The following is a 22,210-nucleotide window of genomic DNA, read 5'->3' as shown; positions in this document are numbered from 1 at the left end:
TTTATGTCAGGTGGCCCAAAGCAGACACTGTGCACGCTATGGAAAGCACACAGAACACAGAAAACCTAATGCAACATGAATAACTCAATAAACGATCAACGCTGTCCTTGTATTAAAAGGTCTGTTGTTTTTTTCTGCATGCTGGGCATATTTTCTCATGTCAATGATCAATCTTCTCATGTGATTAATATTGAATAGCATTTTTTTTTATGAATCTCTCAGGTTGAGAACACTGTTGTTGGAAAATCCACTGAGGTTTGACCTGTGATACATTACATGGTGAGCGTAGTGCAATTATACATCATCAATATTGTTTGAACAGTTAGTTACTATGTGTATAAGAAGAATGAACTGTTCTCCTGTGGAAATTAAGGATTTATTTATTTGTATTTTCTGTACAGTTTTGGAGGCAAGAACACCGGAGAGCCACCTGTTGGTGTCAGCGTGAAGATGAAACTATTTAAACAGATATCCTTTTATACCAGCTGTTACTGTAATCTATTACCACTCTGTAAATATATGTGCTTTTTTTAATCTCACCACTAAAACACAACCAAGAAATGTCTGTAAATGTACTGTACTTAGTAAATGGTGATACATTATGAAATGTGTAACTGACATGGCTTTGCATAGTGCACTGTAAACCATTCTAGTTTCATAGCTCATGGAGAGGATCATAGAGTTGTTGCAGTCTTTGAGTTGAGTTAGTGCTTACCTGCTATTCATAACATAACGCTAACAATAGTCAAGCATGCACCATCAAGATCCCAGAGAAGTTTGATCATATCTCATGGAGGTCTATAAAACATTGTGCCACGAAGACAGTAAAAAACATAATGCCTTTTATTTCCCAAGTGTATTGCCTTGTGTACAGATTTATCAAGCGTAATTACAACATGCAGTATGTGCCTTGCTAATATCCCCCAAAATAAAACACAATCACTCTGTCCTTTCTTTTGATTAACCATTTTGTATAAACTAATATGTTACTGGAATGGAGATATGTAACACTTGTATGGCTTTCTAATGAAATACAGAAGATTTGCAGTGATGATGAGTGTTGGCTTGTGTCTGTGTTTTCATTTGCACCACAATGTTTTTTTGAGGGTTTTTTCAATAAACTTCACCACCAACATGCCCACAGTGAGACATGAAATTTCCAAACTCAAATATTGGTGGCTCATATTGGTTCTTTTAGTAATTTGCTGAATACTTCCATTACTACCACAATTGTCAGATGAAGCAGCAATATAGCTGAGCAATTATTCATACATAATGCAGTTGTATTTTCTTGATAAAATTAGAACAAATTACCCATTAGAACACTTTATCATTCAAGTTTTCTGTGAGTATTTCACATAAGACAAAGAAAATCCATATCTAACTGTCTACATAAAATGTAAACAATACTAACTTTCAATAAAGGAGAAGAAAATGAAACACTGTGGCCACCAAGTTGCTTTTACTGCATGACACATATTTGGCTTACTATTGTATTTAAAAGGTAATCTTACACTGAATTACTTTGAACAGCTACTTCCCTCTGCAAAATGGAAAATGCCTCACTTCCTTGAAACCCTTTTTGTGCAACCTTCTTTGGAAATACACATATCAAAGATTCCAGTTAAGTCCAGGCAAAAGATGCCTCAGTCTCTGTGAAATAGCCAAACATGTCTTGGCAAGGGGCAAAATCATTTCCACTCCATGGGTTTGGACAAAGTTCTGGCTTTGGTTTCACTCCCGTTAATCACTGAATCCACTTTCCTGATGTAATGCCCAAATCTGGAGCCAAGACCCATGTTTGTGGTTAAAAGTAGTGTGCCCAGACAGCTTCAAACCATATGCCTGGCTTCATACTCTTCTTTTATCAATGCCATTACATGTAGGTTACACATTTACTAATACCTTTACTTTTACTTTTCTATGTGAATAATTGGTACTTATATTCAAATTATACAATAGAAACAAGCAAGTTTACAGCAAATGTCTTTTCAACAGTGGACTAATAAGTGTCAGTGAGTATTTATGGCAGCAAAATGTTGCTGTGGGACTGACGCAAAATTAAACTAGAGCCCCCTTGTTACTTATAATGAAAGAACTATATCACCACGTGTGACTGTGTGGCACATTTATATGTTTTTAATTTGTTTTTTTGGGGTGTCTAATGCTGATGAATAAGCTTCAGACTTTGACTACACAGACAATGTTTGTTGGTAGGTTCAGTTTATATATATTTTTTTGTCTTTTCATGTATTTTGTTGAAATCCAAAATAATGGAATAATGCCAGGCTCAGTTTTTTTTACTATGTTGTAAACATTTTGTGATTTAGGTATAAACACCTTCCAGGCCACCCTGAGAAGACTGATGTATAAGTTTATAGACTGCAGAGGTCCCAGAACAATCTGATTATACAGTTGACCAATCCAAGGTGTTGTTCTGTTAGATACCAATCCTATATGTGGAAACACTGGTATTTGTGTCTTTTATAGGAAGTGTATAAGCACTGTTATTTAAATGCCACTTTTTACTGCCATTATTTATTAAACTCCTTTCACTTCAGATGTGAGAATATTTATTTTTCCAGGATTTAAACAGTATTTACTGTACTAGTTGCCAGTGAGTTCCAGTGAAAACCAACTAGATCTTGTCGTTTAGTTTCCTTATTAGGCTTATGCTGGCCTCAGTGCTGCTTACTGAGACAGTCCCTCTGTGTGTGGTTGGTCAAGTGGGATTGAAGCGTGGGCGTGCACGGTATGGCAGGGTCAAGGCTGTGAATACATTTGAGTTTAATGTATTGTGCTGCTACAAGTTATGTAATAAACTGCAATAAAATGCATGTAGTTTGGCTTTACATCACATATTTGTACCATCTGCTATACCACAACTGCTTCAACTCGAAGGGCACATCCTGTTGCACTGTGGTGTGGTAAGAAATTAAAATTAATTTTCTTTTTAACAGTTATGCAACCACTTACAGGCCCCCAAATTACTACAGAAAACATGACATCAGTTCCCTGCTGCACCATTCACCTGTTGTTTTTGAAGGTTTTGGGTCTGAAACATTCCAAGTCTGGACATTCATTTACGGACATGTTTTTAATCTCTGTAATAGTTTTCTCATTCAGTAAGATGAGGATCTGTTTTATTGGACTCTCTTGACATGAGGTACAAGTACAGTAACTCACAACTAAGTCACTTCTGAAGAAAATCTGAATTTCTTGGACCCAAGTGAGATACTCCTTTCTCCAGATGGTTCCGCAATAAACTGTTAAATAGCGCTCCAATGCAATGCTGATATTTATTTGATATCTGCACAGATTAAATGAGAGCTCAATGACTGGAGAGTACGCACAGGCTTTGCACCATCACCTCTAGTGACCTCACCAGAATAATACTCAACAGCAGCATCTAGTGGATCAAAAAAGCAATTGATTTCATTTTAAGTACCAAAGAATTCACTTAATTTTTTCCATTAATTATGACAAAAAAGTATCGATACTTGGCGGCCATGAATCGATATTATATCGCCATGCAAAATTTTGCGATACTATGCTATCCACCCCCCCCCCCCCCACACACACACACACACACACACACCTCTATTAGATACCAATCCTATATGTGGAAACACTGGTATTTGTGTCTTTTATAGGAAATGTATAAGCACTGTTATTTAAATGCCACTTTTTTACTGCCCTTATTTATTAGATGCCTTTTTATTGAATTTGCAAAAGCACTTTTTTAATATTAGGTGATATAACGCCTTTTACACTGTTTGTTTGTTTTATGTACTGCATGTGATTGTATGTCTATTTGGACGTTGGAGTCTGCAATAAAGTTTTGATTGATATGTTGTAAACCTCAGCAATTGTAACATTCAAATACTGGTTGAACCTAAATTATTTTCACCCATTAACCCTGCATGAATACAATAGAATAGACATCTTTCAGCACATGGAAATTTACCTTTTCCATCCATAGCCATGCACTGCCATGAGTCAGGTCACGATACATGACATGAAGTATTTATGTTACCACGCAATAGCTCCTCATCACCGGATGATATACAACACAGCCTGTGTGCGCGCGCGTGAGTGTGAGTGCACGCGCGAAGGGGTGCGTTCTGCATAGGGTCGCGTCACGCCTACCAGCCGACTGACTAGCACGAGGGGGGCTACAAATAAGACCGAGATAACGGCGGCGAGGGAAACATTATTCCCCTCTGAGCTGGAGATTCACTGAGAACGCTAAGAAAACTGCTGCAGCAATGGCTCAAGGTAAGTTACCCTCTCTACCTTTTTTTTTTTTAAAGCAGAACTGTCATAAACTATCGGTGATATTCAAACAATAAGTAGAGACTGTTTGCCATTTAAGGATAGTTTGTAATTTATTGCTAGCTTAATGTTTAAAAGGACATATATGTTATTAATATGCATTTATTAATTCCACAAGTGAGTTCCCAAAGGATTTGCTTTGATGTTAAATTTACCACTATTTCCTATTATGGGCTTGTTTTAGTGTCGCTGTGCCAGAGTTCATGCTTTAAGTGTAACACACTTATGTTGTGGACATTTTTCTAGTCACTGACTGAGGAGTTAATGACCAAAAGGGCAGTTTTTCCACTACATCCTGTCACTAGCATGTTGTAGACATGGTGTCTGTGAATAACAAAGGTGACAAATGTAAAGTTCTCACAGCCTGCACATATCATCATTATTAGCTGGTTTCAGAGCTGCAAGGAGTTACTCTGTAGAGCACACATTCATCAGAGATCTGAAGACCGATACATCTGAAAAATGTTTCACCCTCATGTTTGAGCAGATGCCCTGGGACCCTTATAATAGCAGCCGAAAGCAGCTGGAGTCAACTGCTGCTTTCTTTACAGGCACACACACACACCACCCAACAAATAGTTTACTTTTAAGGCCTCGTAAAGAATTTCAAAAACTTCCCAAACCAGAAATTAGACAAACTTTACAGGTTTTAAGTAGAATTACCTCTCAAAGTTGAAATATGTCTTTCACCTCTGTTTGTGTTTAGGTCAAATGTGTAGCATGCCAAACATATCGGAGGAGGCCTGTTGCACATTCTATGGCAGGAAAAGTTTACCATTTTCACTTTTCTGTTGTGTGTTTAACAGAATAGTGTGATCAGGAACAGAAAAAACAATGTGCTATATTTAATATTTATAGTCACAGGATGATGGTAAGATGCATATTTGAGCAGCTACGTGCTGCACACAAATACAAATATGAGAAAAACTTACACCACTGCAGAATAAACAGCACATAGATAAATCTGTGACGCCTGCTTCCCGTCAAGCTTACAAAGCATTTCGTTGAAATTGAAAATGTCTGTGATGAAGCTCTGAAGTCAGCATGGGTGTTACCTGCAAGACTGAAAACTCCTTTCACTTCTGATGTGAGAATATTTATTTTTCCAGGATTTAAACAGTATTTACTGTACTAGGTAGTTCCAGTGAAAACCAACTAGATCTTGTCGTTTAGTTTCCTTATTAGGCTTATGCTGGCCTCAGTGCTGCTTACTGAGACAGTCCCTCTGTGTGTGGTTGGTCAAGTGGGATTGAAGCGTGGGCGTGCATGGTATGGCAGGGTCAAGGCTGTGAATACATTTCAGTTTAATGTATTGTGCTGCTACAAGTTATGTAATAAACTGCAATAAAATGCATGTAGTTTGGCTTTGCATCACATATTTGTACCATCTGCTATACCACAACTGCTTCACCTCGAAGGGCACATCCTGTTGCACTGTGGTGTGGTAAGAAATCTAAATTAATTCTCTTTTTTAACAGTTATGCAACCACTAACAGGCCCCCAAATTACTACAGAAAACATGACGTCAGTTCCCTGCTGCACCATTCACCTGTTGTTTTTGAAGGTTTTGGGTCTGAAACATTACAAGTCTGGACATTCATATGTTTTTAATCTCTGTAATAGTTTTCTCATTCAGTAAGATGAGGATCTGTTTTATTGGACTCTCTTGACATGAGGTACAAGTACAGTAACACTCTTTTCACTTCTGAAGAAAATCTGAATTTCTTGGACCCAAGTGAGATATTTCTTCCTCCAGATGGTTCCGCAATAAACTGTTAAATAACGCTCCAATGCAATGCTGATATTTATTTGATATTTGCACAGATTAAATGTGAGCTCAATGACTGGAGAGTATGCACAGGCTTTGCAGCAAAGTCCTTAAAGTCCTCTGAATACAATCTCCAGCTGTCCCAGGATAGGTAGCGTTGTCATATTTAAGGCATTTGCCCCAATTAGACACACTAACATGTATTCAATTAGGAACTGAACCAAGGTCAAGATCAGTGAAACATCAGGGCTCTGAGACATACTGAGGAATGACGAACTTCATGTAAAACAGCAGGAAGTTTTTGTAGCTTAGTCTTTGTTTTCTCAGGTCTAGCCTAGACTTGACAGTACTACCTCACGCCTGTTTCCAGGGCTTTTCTTAACACCTAGGAATAATATATGGGCCGAGGTTAACCTCCCGACATGTCATGGAGCAGGAGGACCGTGGAGGCATTATATAGGTGCGACCTAACTTTTCCTATAAACAGGAAATCAAAGGGTGGGATTCTTGTAGTCACAACTCGCCCTGGAGAGAAGGAGTGGCAGTGTTTGCACACTTCACAGGGAGTGACTCTGTCTGTGTTTAACTCTTGTTAAATTCATACAGAAAGCCCTGTGAAACTAAATGATGCTACTATAAATGACTGCAAGTGTCTTGCAGTTTTATTCCAAAGTCCACAGATTTTGCAATGGCTTTGAGGCAATCTCTAAATAAATAAACCTTTACAAACACTTTTTAGATAACTCGGGAAAATAAAGTAATTCTAAAAGTCAGTTCTTTGAACACAGCTAGGAAAGCAGTTATCTTTTAAAAAATACAGCATAAAAAAACATTCATGACCGCAACATGAAGAAACCCAGACCGTAGTTAACAGCAGTTTTTTGGTTAATTCACAACAAGTCTGCCATAAAAAAGTTATTTTAATTGTTGGTCTTGTAAATGTTATAAAATACCCCTCACCCTATACACAACTATACGTTTTACAACTTGCACTTCATCAAGACTATGTTGTTGCATTTAAAGTGTTCCATATAAACATACACATCCTCCTACTAAATTAGTATGTGTTTAAAGAGTGCTAAAATAGATTGATGTGTTCTTCACAAAAAAATACAAGAATACAATAATTAATTTGGACAATACTTTATTGACTAGTGAAACATGTTTTAATTGTGTTTGTTGTGAAATGATAGTAAAAGCAACAAAAAGGGTGTTCCAAACGTGGTAGTGTTTCAATAAGCACCAATGGCCTGTATCATAAAGATTGATCTGAGTAGTGAGTACATTTGTTTTGGAAGTGAGTGAAAGAAAGATGCAACTTATAATTAATACTAGTATTCCTCTTTCAAGCTCTGGACATTGATCGTTGGAACCTGGAGTGTGAGTTCAACAACATGGATCATCGCACTGATCTCAACGGTGTCGACCGTCTGATCGTGAGGAGAGGCCAACCGTTTTCAGTCAGCCTGTACCTTCGCTCTGGAAACTACCAGCCAGGACTCAGCTCTCTTGACTGCGTCGCAGAGACAGGTCAGACTCCTTTATTTACTCCTTTCTAACTTTAACCTCTTTCTTAACAATGTAGATGCAAAATTTTAGATCTAATTTTCTTAATAGTAATTTTTCCCATTTACACTTTTGGATATTTAAGTTTCGTTTTAAATTTTCTGTAATTTGCACTGCATCAAAACCTTTGGGAAAGTGTACTTAATGACCTCCTACTCTCCTCTCATTCAGGAAGTTAGTGTCACATTGGAGCCTACTGTGTTTTTGCAGCTAATATTTTCTTTGCTACCTATTGTGATTTCAGAGATGAGAGGGGAACGTTTTTGAAATACTGGTGGAAAAGGAAAAGGAAGTAATTTTCCCTTGTTTGTTTTCCAGGGATACTGCTACTGGCTTTTACAATAAGTTCACTTACAGTAGCTGGAAGATGTTCAGTTGGTTTTTCCATTGTTAACCTCGGCTCCTCCCTTAGTGGTTTGCGGGTGTTAATGTACTTAGTTGTTATTGTTGGGAGCCCAAAATACTCTTTTCTTGTGTATTTGCTGTCAGAATACCTCATCAAGACTGAAACCATCTGACTCATCTGTCTCTCACTCAGTTTATATTTGGATAAACTTCTTGAGTATGATAAGACACTTGTTACTTGCACCCAAATTCAGAACAGGAAGTGTTGCTTGCCAACAGGAAAGCATGTGTATATTCCTAGATAACCATATCGACCATAAAAAGTAAATTATGTTTTAATGTATTGGAGAAAGTCCCTTAATCCCTTCCAGTGAGAAGGAACTTTTGTGCTTTTGATCTAGTTGACTGTAGCAGTTGAAAGATGTGAAGGAGTTGACTGTTTAGACTGAGGGGATCATTTAACGTTGACGTAATTTACAAGAACTCAAGTCTGAGGGGGACTTGAGTCCCAAACCCCAAACAATTCTGGGCATAATTAGAAGCCATTACACAGCTACGCTATCAATGCACAAGATGAGATTCCAGAGATGTTTTTACTAAACTTAGTCAGGGTTTGGAGAACGGGGGAAATGCACCCTGCCAGTTTCCCACACAGACATGCTTCACTAAGATCTCTTGGCTTTTCTCCCACATATAATCCCAGGGCTTTAATCATGTTCTCTGTTGCATGCAGGTCCTCAGCCATCTGAGCAGTATGGCACCAGGGCCTCCTTTGGTCTGTCTGCCAACATTGACACCTCCCGCTGGAGCGCTGCTGTCACCAGCCCCCCAGGGGACATGGTGGCCCTGTCCGTCTGCCCTGCCCCTGATGCACCTATAGGCCGCTACACCCTGACCCTGGGGCGATCAGGGCGGATTGAGTTTATCCTGCTCTTTAACCCCTGGTGCCCAGGTGGGTAAACAGACCATACGTCAAGATGTCATGTAGTGGATCTTGTGTAGCGATCTTAGGCTACAAAGTGCTTTGATGATCATGTTTCTTCCCAGAGTGGGCTTATGATATTAGCTATTCAGGGGCAGTGCTGCAGAGATTATGTAGTGGAATGGTAATAACTTGATGATTATGTGATTTTTAAGCAATCGTTCAATATTATGTGAAATATTATAGATATTTTTTGTGGATCTATACTGTACCACTCTCATGTCTTTCCAGTAAATATAAGGCTAAAACAAGCAGCCAGTCATTAGCTTAGCTTAATAAATGGAAACAGAGGGAAACAGTTTCTGCTCGAGGGTAGCACCTTAAAGCCTTAAGCCTGCATCTGGTTAAAATAGAACATTAAAAACCACCAACATCTGGAAAGTATATCCTAAAAATGGATTTAAAAATCCATTGATGGCAACTTTATGACAGGGCAAAGGGAACATAATGCCATTCACGTGACCAAATGAGCAGATACCTCTATGTTTCAAAAGTTGTTGGAAACATTTGGGATGAAAGACTTAAACATTCAAACTAAATATATATAACATAGAGCAAGTGATGTTTGGACATTTCAATGTAAGCTAAATAATATTCCCCATTATCCAGCTAATCTAGCCACCTAATTGTCTTGTGGCTTTAGTTTAATCCTGAATGTACACATATGAGAGTGATATTCTCATCTAACTCATGGCAAATGAGTAAATAAGCATATTTTCCAAAATGACAAATTATTAAGTGGAAATTAAACATTTGTGCAATGAATATACTCCATCAACTGCAGCGTGAGAATATATGTGTTTTTTGCTTGATAATAGACCAGTTCCACTGATGGAATGTATTCGGACATTCATTGTGTAATTTCTGATGTCTCTTGGCAACAGGAGATGCCGTGTATATGGACAATGAGCAGAGTTTGGCAGAGTATGTGTTATCTCAAGATGGAATCATCTTTCGAGGCAGCTACAAGCATCCCATATCTACTCCCTGGAACTTTGGCCAGGTACCAACACCAACACTCACCCTGCCAGCCTCACTTCATCTTATACCCATAGAGCCAACTGACTGGTGAAGGAGTTTAAATCTCTTATTCTGATAAGAGAAAAATATCCACTTATCAAGTGATTTATGACAACTTACATAACTGCATACAGGCAGTAATTTCTAAACATTTGACAGTTAAAATAACTGAGATATTTATATCTGACAGTGGGCATTCTGGGCCTGATAAAGCGAGAGGCATGTTATCATTCACAGCCTATTCTTTGATATCTGATATCCAGTTTGATTAGCCTGGCATTAGCAGTGCATTAGTTGTGCCGCTGTTAAGCTTTACAGCATTGCACATTGCATGCACATTTGTTTGCACCTGTTTATGTAGAAAAGGACATGTGGTCTCTCTTCTGATCAACACCTCTGTTCTTAATCAGCAGAAAACAACAGATCAGCAGTAATTCTTGTGTTTTTCTGTGCAGTTTGAAAGTGGAATCCTGGACGTCTGTCTGAGGATTCTGGACATGAACCCTAAATGTCTGAGAAATCCTGGCAAAGACTGCTCAGGGAGGAGAAATCCCATCTATGTTTCCAGAGTGCTTAGTGCCATGGTAAGTCACGATACTATACCATACCATACCATACCATACCATATCATATCATACCATACCATACCATACCATACCATACCATACCATATCATATCATATCATACCATACCATACCATACCATACCATACCATACCATATCATACCACATCATACCATATAATACCATACTATACCATACCATACCATACCATACCATACCATATCATATCATACCATACCATACCATACCATACCATACCATATCATATCATACCATACCATACCATACCATACCATACCATATCATACCACATAATACCATATAATACCATATAATACCATACTATACCATACCATACCATACCATACCATATCATATCATACCATACCATATCATACCATACCATACCATACCATACCATACCATACCATATCATACCATACCATACCATACCATACCATACCATACCATACCATATCATATCATATCATATCATATCATACCATACCATATCATATCATATCATATCATACCATACCATACCATACCATACCATACCATACCATATCATACCACACCATACCATATCATACCATATAATACCATACTATACCATACCATACCATACCATACCATATAATACAGTACAATACAATATGATACGATGCAGTGCAACACGATACGGTACTATACCATGTGATACGATACAGTACAATTCAATTCATGCGGTACAACATGGTATGGTATGGTAAGGTATGGTACAATAAGGTATGGTTCTGTACCATGCTTTGCGATACAATAGGATATGATGCGGTACGGTATGGTACTGTACAATATAGTATGATGCAATATGATACCACATGGTATGATATAGTTCGGTACAATAGGGTACGATACGCTATGATACAATACGGTGTGCTGCGATACAATACTACATACAAAAGGCCATTCAGTATCAGATATTTACACACTGGTTGAACAGTTACACATAAACACTTTCATAGACATACAAAACACATCGGACAGTTATGATAAGTATATAATAATATCAGATATGTCTATCCCCTCTCCCAATTACAGATACTTATCGTTATTTACTTGCATATAAAGAGGTTTATAGGTTTATGTGTGTGTGATACCAATGAAAAGCTTTGTAAAAGAAAAAAAACATTGACATTGTTTTCCTGTGCCTGCTAGGTGAACTGTAATGATGACAAAGGGGTGTTGCTGGGAAAATGGACAGGGGGGTATGAAGGAGGCATCAGCCCGATGTCCTGGAAGGGCAGCGTGGAGATTCTGCGCAACTGGGAGACACAAGCCTGTCAGCCTGTTCGCTACGGACAGTGCTGGGTGTTTGCTGCAGTTGCCTGTTCAGGTAAGATAGGACGCAGTGGAGCTTTGTGGCCTATCACTGGAAAACACACTTGATTTGTCTCAAACGGACACAGCACACATGTAAACACACAGTAATTAAATACTTTTTGCTCCACCTCTTAGTATCATAGTAAGTTGTATTATACCCTGTTAGTTTCCAGAGCTCTTGGCATCCCATGCAGAGTTGTAACCAACTACCTGTCAGCCCACGACGTCAACAGTGACCTTGTGATTCATCGCTACATCGACGAAAATGGTGACCTTGTTCAGTCCAGAGAAATGATCTGGTAAGAACGCATTTCTTTCATGTATGTAATACTTAAGTAGGACATGGTGTTTAGCAGTACAATATCAATGCACTCAATGCACTTCGATATCGTTACATCATGTAATCTAATGAAACACATATTAAAATACATTAGAAGGGGAGTGTGTGAAATTAGGCGATTATCAGGACTACTTGGAATTATTTTAAATTAATTTCAATGCTACTTTATACCTACCTAATATAGCACTGTGAACTCATGAATAAAACATTTCTTAGGGAATTAACTGAACCATATTTCATCACTTCGCATTACTGTGATTTAGGGTTACACCCCCTTGATTTGATTATTGACTATGATTTGACTGCTGTTTGTGGTGTAAATACATTTCATACACAGTAGAGGTGTAGTTGTACTTAAACTGAAGTCAAGCAGTTTATTGCAGTTTTTACAATGACAACAGAACAACTCCGGTTATTACATTCCTCTCGGCCTTTAATGAAGTCCCAAAACATCACGTCATCCATGTCCATGTTTTGGTATGTTTGTATCCGTAGGAATTATCACTGCTGGGTGGAGAACTGGATGACCAGGCCTGACTTTAAATCTGATTTTAATGGCTGGCAGGCCACTGACCCTACGCCTCAAGAGAAGAGTGAAGGTAACAGACATCAATGAGGTAATTTTTGAACAACCCAAACCCTCACCGAGGTGGATCTAACATCTCTGTTTCTGCTTTTTCCCCTTTTTTTCCTAGGAGTGTACTGCTGCGGCCCCATCCCTGTCAGGGCCATCAAGGAGGGTGAGCTCACCTTCAAGTATGATGCCCCATTTGTCTTTGCTGAGGTCAATGCTGACGTCATCACCATCATGAAGAAAAAAGACGGCAGCACGTCTAATGTCACCAGCACTACAGTGGTGGGCCAGAAGATCAGCACAAAGAGCGTGGGCAGTGACACCAGAGAGGACATCACTCATCTCTACAAGTACCCTGAAGGTAGAGAGCAATATGATGTAGAAAACATATAGAAAACATATAGTAATATTATATTAATCAATGTGTAATTATGTTGTTTCCATATCTCCAGGCTCTGATGAAGAGCGGGAGGCTTTCACGAAGGCTAACCACCAAAACAAGCTGCTCCAGCAGCAGGAAAACCAAGGCCTACACCTCACTATCAAGGTCACATCAGACATGAGGAAGGGCTGCGACTTTGATGTGTTTGCTCTGGTAACAAACAACACACAAAGCAACAAGAAGTGCCGCCTGGTGTTCGGATCCGCCGCTGTGTCCTACAACGGGATTCTGGGAGAAAATTGTGGCTTTAAAGATCTGCTCAATGTGGAACTGTCACCAGGAGGAGGTGAGCCATGTCACCATGTGGTGTTTACATGTGAATGATTTATACACAAAAGGAAAGTACAAATACCTTAATGTGTCTTGGTAATTTAATATATTGCATGTGTTCTTGTAGAGAGGCGTGTTCCACTTAGGCTGAACTACTCTAAGTACGGTGGCAATCTTAGTGAGGACAACTTAATCCGCCTGGCAGCTCTGTTGATAGACTACTCCACCAGAGATGCAACGCTGGCAGTGAGAAACATTGTGCTGGAGAATCCTGAAATCAAAGTCAGGGTGAGTAAAATGACCTGCTACTGGCTATGGATAACTTGTCACGAATGATGCCAAAAATGACACATGTAATTTCCAATTAAATACAAAGTCAAACCATGCCCTGAAAATTGATTAGAAATCTTACAGCAAAGTGAAAGAAATCAAGCCAATTAATAAAAAAAAAAAACAGGTTAAGCTACTAAACTATACAAGCTCTCCCAAACATGGTTATGTCAGTACATAGTTTTCATAGTACTTATAAACACAGCCTTACCCAACTTGCTGTGAGACTTTCATTAACTAACACCTGGATGTGACCAAGGTTATTATAGTTAACGAAAACTAACGAAATAACGAAAACTAGAATTGAAAAAACATTTTCGTTAACTGAAATAAAAATAAAAACTAGAGTTTTTAAAAAAACGATAACTAACTGAAACTGTATTGTGTGGTTACAAAACTAACTAAAACTAACTAAAATTAGAGTGAAAATGTCCTTAGTTTTCGTTTTTGTCAGCTTTTTCATTCATAATTCAGTGTTTCTATTTGAACATGCAACACATGGTAAATATGTTTACTGAGACTAGGATGTCTACACTAGAACCAAAATACAAAACACCCCGAACTGTAAGAGTTAATAACCTTATTGGGGCTGAGATGGATAAACCAAAGGAAACAAAGGAAACATGTATTATGACCTCTTTGAATCTGGCACCCAACATATAGCCCATTACAAAAAAAAATAAAACTAACACTAAAACTAATAAAAACTAAACTAAAACTAAGGATTTTCAAAAAATAAAAACTAAACTAAAACTAGGAAACTCACTCTAAAAACTAACTAAAACTAACTGAATTTGAAAACAAAAATTCACAACGAAATTAAAACTAAAACTAATGAAAAATCCAAAACTATTATAACCTTGGATGTGACTATGCTCGGCAGATCCTGGGTGAACCAAAGGAGAACCGTAAGCTGGCTGCAGAGATCACCCTGCAGAACCCTCTGCCAGAGCAGCTGGACAACTGCTGCTTCAGCATCGAGGGGGCCAACCTCACTGGAGGACGCGTCATCTCGGAGAGGTCGTATGAGTCTCTACTCACATCATAAATTAGACAATGTGACACAACTTAGACAATCATTTAAACATTTTCGCTCCCACACAGAGACAATAAATACTAATATATGTGGAACGATGTAGAGCAAAAAAATAGTTCACGAAAGAAACACATTGTGCCTTTTTCACTTAGACACCATATGTGCTTGTTTGAGCCTTTTTATAGATTATCAGATTTGTTTAATGGAAAGTTCTTTCCCATTTGATTTCCAGACTCTGACATATGTGTTATTTTGTTTTATGATCTGCTGCCACGGCCTCGGTGCTGTGCGGCTGGATGTGTTGCTGTTTAGTCAGGACAGGAGCCCACTGTTGAGAAACAATAGAGGGATTTACTGAAGCAGACACAGGATTTATATAGACTACACTCTATGAAATACCAGTGAGGTGACTTGCTATTGCTGAACAACAATTTCTCTCTGAGTTTATTTGACAACTTTGATCTCATTTAGTGATTAAAGTAAGGACGAGTCAATTTATTGAATGAATGATGCATGTGTCTGCATCATGCATTGTGAGTGCTATTTATTTGGCGAAAGCTTGGGTGTGTACAAGAAAAGAAAAGAATGACACTATTATTAAAGCATACTTCTTTTTTATAAGGTTTAGTCGTCTGCTGTGTTCAAACACTGCAGCTCCATTAACATCGTCTCCATAAATAGTCAAAACTGTCATGAGTCCCACAACATGCCAGTGGTAATCAGTCAACTAAATATTTATGCAATAAGAGGACTGATAAAACCCAACATGCGTGTGTCCAAAACTTAATATTTAAATATTTATTCTACAGGCTGTCCTCCTCAGTGGGACCTGGGGAAGATGCCAAGGTGAAGATATACTTCACTCCCACCCATTCCGGGCTGAGAAAACTGGTGGTCGACTTCGACAGCAGCAAGTTGTGTCACGTCAAGGGCTACAGAAATGTCATTATTGGAAAATAAAGCCTTTTAACCTTCGCAGTCCATTAGACGCCAGTACTGTTATGTCAGAACTGTAAACTGTTTAGACATTTAAAGATTAGCTCCTTTTGCACAGTGATAAGAAAATGAAAAGCTTTTATATTCAGATACTTGAGAATATCACTGTATTCATAATTGCTTCATGTAGCATATACCTGTTTTGGTAACGCTTTATACTAAGGTCCTTGTAATAACCATTAATTAACAAGTAATAAGGCCCTTGTAAGTCCTTACAAGATGCTTATTACCATTATTGTGTGTTTATAAGCTTATATAAGTGTTAATAATGGCATTACAAACACCCATGACCCACCTATTATGTCTTTGCCATGCCTTTATTAATCTTATTTTGTTTGCTTATTGATATTAAAATATACTTTATTGCTCATCTATTATAAGTTAACTATAAGTTAACTATGGTTTTTGCAACTACCGGATCTAAAGCGAGAACAATGCCTTATTACTTGTTAATTAATGGTTATTAAGGACCTTATTATAAAGTGTTACCCGTTTTTATTCGGAGCCATAGATATTTAAATGTGAACGCTTTGTACTCATTAAGGCTAATTAAAAGCTGTGCATGCAAAATTTTTAACAGAATATATACCTTGATATGAAGTGATGATAAGTACTATGTACTTTTTGTTTTTTATTTTTTTTAGTGCTACAAATAAAGAGTTGTCAAAAACTTATCTTATGATAAAGTTTTCTGTGCTTACAAATGTGTGTACATTTTTTATTTGCACTTGGACAATCTGCACATTTTCCAACAGATGATGAGGCATCTGCTGCAGTGTGAAGTTGTTTCAATAATGAATATATATTTAGTGAAGACTTTAAGTTTGACAGTATTGATATCAGTAGCTCAACAATTCAGTCAAACTGTTCAGTAACAGAAAATAGAGGAGAGGACCCCCTTCAACAGCAACAGACTGGTCTTAGTGTTTCACTGTATTTCACCACACATATGGGTACAGTAACAACGTACTGTATTTGTTTCTGACAGATTTGAACCTAAACGTTTCATTCATCTCCTTGTACCTGGGACACACAATACTTGAAAGGTCTGTCGTTGTCCTTTGGTAATCTGCTTTGTTCATTTCACACTGCAGTGCTTCTCCGTACGATTTAAGTTAGAGGAAGTACTGCCCTCTTCTGGCCACAAACAGTAATTACAAGTGCAAGTACACAGTCCCTGTCTGCAACACAGCCATTCAACTGGATGTGTAGGAAGTAGAGTGGAAAGAGTGCAATACACAAAACTGAATCATCCTAATCTTTTACCATCCTATAGTATATAATAGATGTATAATTTCTGTTTAAATTGTGTTTTGCAGGTTGGCAGAAAATGTTTCTTGTCTTGTCCATCTGTATGCGGTGGAACACCATAAAGTGGACTAACAAAAGTAAAGGATGCTCAATTTAGGTTTACTTGCATTTTGGGTTCTACTGGAACATGTTTAAATGCTTTAATGTTCAAAAAACACATTATTTTCTCTACTGTCTGTCTGACTTTGTCTATTTGAAACAGCCCATTCTGTGCCTGTCTATTTAAGGCCACATTCCTAAAAGCCCAGTCGAATTTGATTGGTCGGCTTCATGATCTCTTGCATTAGCACTATTGGTGCCCCTGCAATTTCATTGCAGCCAAGGAAAAATACGCTCCTTCAAAAGCAGCATTGAGCAATTTCATACTTTTACATTATTTACATCACATGTAAACCTGCTTTATAATCAATGAAAGATATGGAAATCTCACTTTTTACATTATGACCTTTAAAGTCACAGAAGGTTCAACAAACCAGTTAGTTTGTGCTGCAGAACTACAGACTTCCACTACAGAGAACATGGATTTATAGGTGTAATAAACAAAACTGGATACCAGAAACACAGAATAAAAGACCAACAAGTCATTTGAAATGAGTGTATTTAACAGAACAGATACCAAACAGCAGCACTTGGAACAAACACAGTCAAGAGGAGAATGTGATTCAGATGACAAACTCCAGAAGACAAAAAGTTAAAATGTGGCTGAGAAAATGATGACAAAAGGGTGGAGCGATTAACATACTAGCTGTGAGTCATTTGGTTAAGTAGCACAGAGTAAACTTTATTTTAATAATAATAACGGTAAGAGTGAACATACATAAGAATTAATATATTTTATTAATGCAATGAAGGCATACATATTTCTTATGACAAATATTCTAGTCATGGTTCAGAAAGCTAAATGCAGATAGTGTTTAAACAAAGATTACATGAATAAAATCAATGCACAAAAAAACACTTAAATTCTTTATTTCTTAGAAAGCATTTACATTGTAATACTGCAGCTTTTGGCATATTTTTTTGTAAAAGACAGTAGAACTGGCACATTGCAAAGGAAATGGTCTTTTATATTTTAACTGTAGTTTTGTGAGGAAAAGTTGTGGGTGCGTCAGACAAACAAAATAAAAGTTTTCTGTGATAACAGCCGTATTGTTGCACTTAAGTAACCCCAATTCAATAGGAAAAAGCAGAGACAAATAACAAAGCAACCAAAACAACACAATCGCATGTACAGTCAAAACAAAGTGTGCCCGTTATTGGCATTCAACAGCAATGGCATCCAAACAGTGAGATTAAAGATACAGATAAACAAACACAAAGGGTTGAGTCTGACGCTGCGGTGACGTGTGTGTTGATGACAGTCCCTCTTTAGAGATAAGTCACGAACATGCAGACAGACGGCCCTCTCTAAAGCACACAGCTCTCAGTACAGTCAGTGGTGCTGCCAGCTGATCTCCTCTTCAGTTCCCTGCCCTCTGTCTGGTGGTGGGGGTGTGACCGCTGCCCCGGCTCCTGCAGCTTGATGTCGCCCGACCCCTGACTCCTCTCAGGCTCCACCTGGAGGTAGGCGCGGACGCGGTGTTGTTGCGCCAGGGTGCCACTGAAGTCGATGACACGACATTCATACGTGCCCTCGTCTGACGGCTTGACACTGGAGAGGCGGAGCTTGTGGGAGATGTTGCTGCCGGCCACTTTTACCACCTAGTACCGGACAATGGAGGATGAGTTCTTAATTAAAGTCATACAGTAGACATGCAGAAAAACATGTTCTATATCAGGGATTCCCAACAGGGGGGGCCCGACCCCCCCAAGGGGGGCGCCAAAGATCCATGGGGGGTCGGGAAGCCCTCTTGATTTTAAGGGATGTAATAAATCTAATGTGTTAAATATAGATGAGTCAGCATTTAATTCATTAGTGGGACAAAAACAACTAAATAAGGGCTACATTAAATGTTTATTCATTCATTTAAATAGAAAAATCACTATGGAAAAGTTTAAAAATAAAGGCTATATCGCGAGAATAAGGACATGTGTAACATCTCTCCTGCAGTATACACAGGTAACCTCACCTAGCGGTAACCTCACCTAGCAGGGACGAAAATGCTGAATATCTCAAAAAGAAAAAGAGAGGGGACCATGAAAGTCACATTGAGTTCGGCTTCATAGAAGCAATGGACAATGGGGGGGTCGCCAAAGTTTACAATGGTAAAAATGTGGGTCCCTCAAGAAAAAGGTTGGGAACCACTGTTCTATATCATAGTAATTGTGGTTAAAGGGACAGTTCATCCCACAATCATAAATACATATTTTCTTTCCTTACTATTCAAGGTATTGCGATAAAAATATTGTAGAAATGGCAGCCTTCTCTTAAATTTAACTAGATGGCACTAAGCTTGTGGTGCTCAAAGTGCCAAAAAAACTACATCAGAAAACACTCAACAAGCCAAGTCAATTTTATTTATATAGCCTAAAATCCCAAATCATGGGGCGCCCTGGTAGCACACCTGGTAGAGCGTGTACCATAGAGGCTTTGACCTCGCAAGCGGGCGGCCCGGGTTCGAGTCCGACTTGGAGCCCTTTCCCGCATGTCTTCCCCTCTGTCTCCCCCTTTCACTCTCTCTCACACTATCAAATAAAGCTGAAAAATGGCCAAAAAAATATCTTTAAAAAAAAAAAAAAATCACAAATCACAGATTTGCCTCAAAGGGCTTTACAGACTGTGCATGGTACGACACCCTCTGTCCTTTGACCCTCACATCGGCCAGGGAAAAACTCCTAAAAAAAAAAACCCTTTTTAGGGGAAAAAAGAAGAAGAAACCTCAGGGAGAGCGACAGAGGAGGGATCCCCCTGCCAGGACAGACAGATGTGCAATAGATGTTGTTGTACACGACAGCAATGTCTCTTTTGAGAAATCATGACCCAGATAATCAAGGTAATCCACAGACCTTGTTGTGAGCAGTTTCATGTAGGAACTATTTTCTTTCTAGCGAACAACACCCACCAACTGAATCACCACGCAGAAGGAAGCGTGCATACAGCTCTGCTGATGAGGACGCCATTAATGTTTACTAGCGTGCTGCTACGAGCTCAAGCTTCTCTTCCATTAATAGATGCGAGCTTCCTTCTCCCCGGTGATTAGTGGTGCGTCGTTCGTGAATGTTTCATTCACTTTGAACTAATCTTTTATATGACTGGGAAGCAATGACTAGGCTCAGTGAGTGACTTGTTCAATTTCATGCAGTACATTCCCTCGTCACATGGCAGCTGCATCAGCTCAGTCAGGACAGGAAACAGAACTAATTAGTCCGGACTCAACTATGCATCTTCAAGTTTGAATCTCTCGTTCATTTGTCACGTGACAGCTGTGGACAGCTGTGTAGTAGTAAAAATGAACCAAATGAACAAAATTATTCAAAAAAAGATTTGTTCAATTTACGGTAGGAGAATCAGTGTTCAGAGTCAGTAAAAATAACTTCCCAACACAACCAGCCATACACTTGGCAGGTGTAGTTCAGTAGAAAGAAAATAGTTCCTACATGAAAATCTTCATAACAAGGTCTGTGGATTATCTTGAGTAACCAGGTCATCACTCTTAACTTTTTCAAATGTATTTTTTGTGCCATCTATTCCTATTATATTCAAGAGAAGACAGACATCTCTTCAGGTAATATCTTCAACACTCTGCAACTCACACCAAAACTCATAGGATGAAAAATATGCATTTTTGATTTTGGGATGAACTGTCCCTTTAACAGTTAATGAAGCACTTATCCGTGAATGGGTAATATAAATATATCTTTCAAAAGCTTGGATGTCTTTCATATTCATTATAACAAAAAAGAAATCTCTTTGATACTGTCTTTGCTTTGTACTTGATGGATGATGCAAGATCAAACTCACACTAATTTTGGTGGCGTCTCTGGAAGTTTCCTCCAGGGGTACAACCTGCACAGAAATATGGATGATGCATTAGCAACAGAAGGCTGATCGAGACTCTAAAAACATCTTGTGCTAAAAATGACTCGTTGCATATACTTTCAACTGCAAAACATTGCAGTGGACAAGCATGTTTGATGTTTTCAGCAGTCTTTTCTGAACAAAGCTTTGTTGCAGTTTGCATTTTCTCTGGTGGTTGCGCTCAATGTATGTGTGCGTGAGTATGCATGCTTATATGTGTGTGTGTGTGTGTTGAAACGTGTGTATATGAGCACACACTCGACAGCACCAAGCACGTAAGCCTCTGAGCAGGAAAGTGTGTGTGAGAATGTGTATGCGGAGGCAGAGAGGTATTCTTTTGGGCATAGGTATGAATTATGCATGGAGCAGACTGAGATTTTGAAAATCTATTTCTTTCTCAGTGCCAATTATAGTGTCTAGAGGCACAACAGGGGAGCCTGAGTTCCCCCATGATGGGAGAGAGTCAACCTGTTCCCCCAGTGCTGGCAAATGCTAATCAGCAATTATCCCTTCGTTTCCATGCCAGAAGGTTTCCGCTATTTCCCTTTACCTGATCTACAGTAAGCTATAGGTTCAGTCCGAGTGATTCTGTCCGAATAAGTTAGACCACAAAAAGTGGACTTTGTAACTCTATATTTTACGGATAAAAAAAAGAAAAAGGTTCAACCTTGAAAAAAGGAATATGGGTTGCTAAATAAAATCCTGCATGTATGAGAAAACAGCTCATAAAGTTATAATAGGCTGCTTTCAAGTACTAACCATACAAATCTCTTAATATAGGAAATGATTCCATTGATGTTTCTACATGGTCGCCCATGAAGTTGGAATAATTTTAACTAACTAACTTTTCAGAAAAAAGTCTCTTTAAATTGTGGTTTAATTTTCATTGTGATTTTTTTTATTTTAATTATTATCATAGATTTATTATATTCACATGTATCATATGAGAAAGCCTGGGAGATGAGGTAAGATTTTTTTGTCAGGATAGATGTTTGGCTTGTTTCATTTCT

At 38.4% G+C, this 22,210-nt stretch overlaps 3 protein-coding genes across 3 annotated transcripts in view; 2 read left to right on the top strand and 1 right to left on the bottom strand.

Annotated features, from left to right (window-relative positions):
* Nucleotides 1-1,052, top strand: part of LOC131967605 (pleckstrin homology domain-containing family G member 4B-like) — a 45,171-nt gene extending 44,119 nt beyond the window's left edge. Inside the window, exons 23-24 of the mRNA XM_059328657.1 lie at nt 223-279; nt 402-1,052. Coding sequence (XP_059184640.1) covers nt 223-261 — 39 coding nt within the window. The 3' untranslated portion in view covers nt 262-279; nt 402-1,052. The remainder of the gene's footprint in view (nt 1-222; nt 280-401) is intronic.
* A 3,090-nt stretch (nt 1,053-4,142) lies between these two features.
* On the top strand, nt 4,143-16,605 carry tgm2b (transglutaminase 2b). Its single transcript, XM_059328658.1, has 13 exons — nt 4,143-4,278; nt 7,454-7,633; nt 8,748-8,966; nt 9,881-9,999; nt 10,472-10,600; nt 11,779-11,956; nt 12,110-12,242; nt 12,779-12,882; nt 12,979-13,218; nt 13,310-13,585; nt 13,697-13,857; nt 14,783-14,919; nt 15,745-16,605. The coding sequence occupies exons 1-13, from the start codon at nt 4,269-4,271 to the stop codon at nt 15,893-15,895; spliced, it is 2,037 nt and encodes a 678-aa protein (XP_059184641.1). The 5' UTR covers nt 4,143-4,268; the 3' UTR covers nt 15,896-16,605.
* A 1,218-nt stretch (nt 16,606-17,823) lies between these two features.
* vstm2l (V-set and transmembrane domain containing 2 like) overlaps nt 17,824-22,210 on the bottom strand; it is a 32,151-nt gene continuing 27,764 nt past the window's right edge. The window contains exons 3-4 of the mRNA XM_059328010.1: nt 21,144-21,188; nt 17,824-18,943 (exon numbers count right to left, since the gene is read on the bottom strand). Coding sequence (XP_059183993.1) covers nt 18,650-18,943; nt 21,144-21,188 — 339 coding nt within the window. The 3' untranslated portion in view covers nt 17,824-18,649. The remainder of the gene's footprint in view (nt 18,944-21,143; nt 21,189-22,210) is intronic.

This window comes from Centropristis striata, chromosome 3 (assembly GCF_030273125.1).
Source record: "Centropristis striata isolate RG_2023a ecotype Rhode Island chromosome 3, C.striata_1.0, whole genome shotgun sequence".
Lineage (NCBI taxonomy): Eukaryota > Metazoa > Chordata > Actinopteri > Perciformes > Serranidae > Centropristis > Centropristis striata.
Note: the sequence above shows the minus strand (reverse complement) of the source record. Positions and strands in the feature narration are given on the sequence as shown.

What these genes read in the sequence shown, in the direction of transcription:
- tgm2b (XM_059328658.1), top strand. An exon ending in TGACTGCGTCGCAGAGACAG is followed by an intron (nt 7,634 to 8,747) that starts GTCAGACTCCTT and finishes TGTTGCATGCAG; the next exon opens with GTCCTCAGCCATCTGAGCAG. An exon ending in ATCCTGAAATCAAAGTCAGG is followed by an intron (nt 13,858 to 14,782) that starts GTGAGTAAAATG and finishes TATGCTCGGCAG; the next exon opens with ATCCTGGGTGAACCAAAGGA.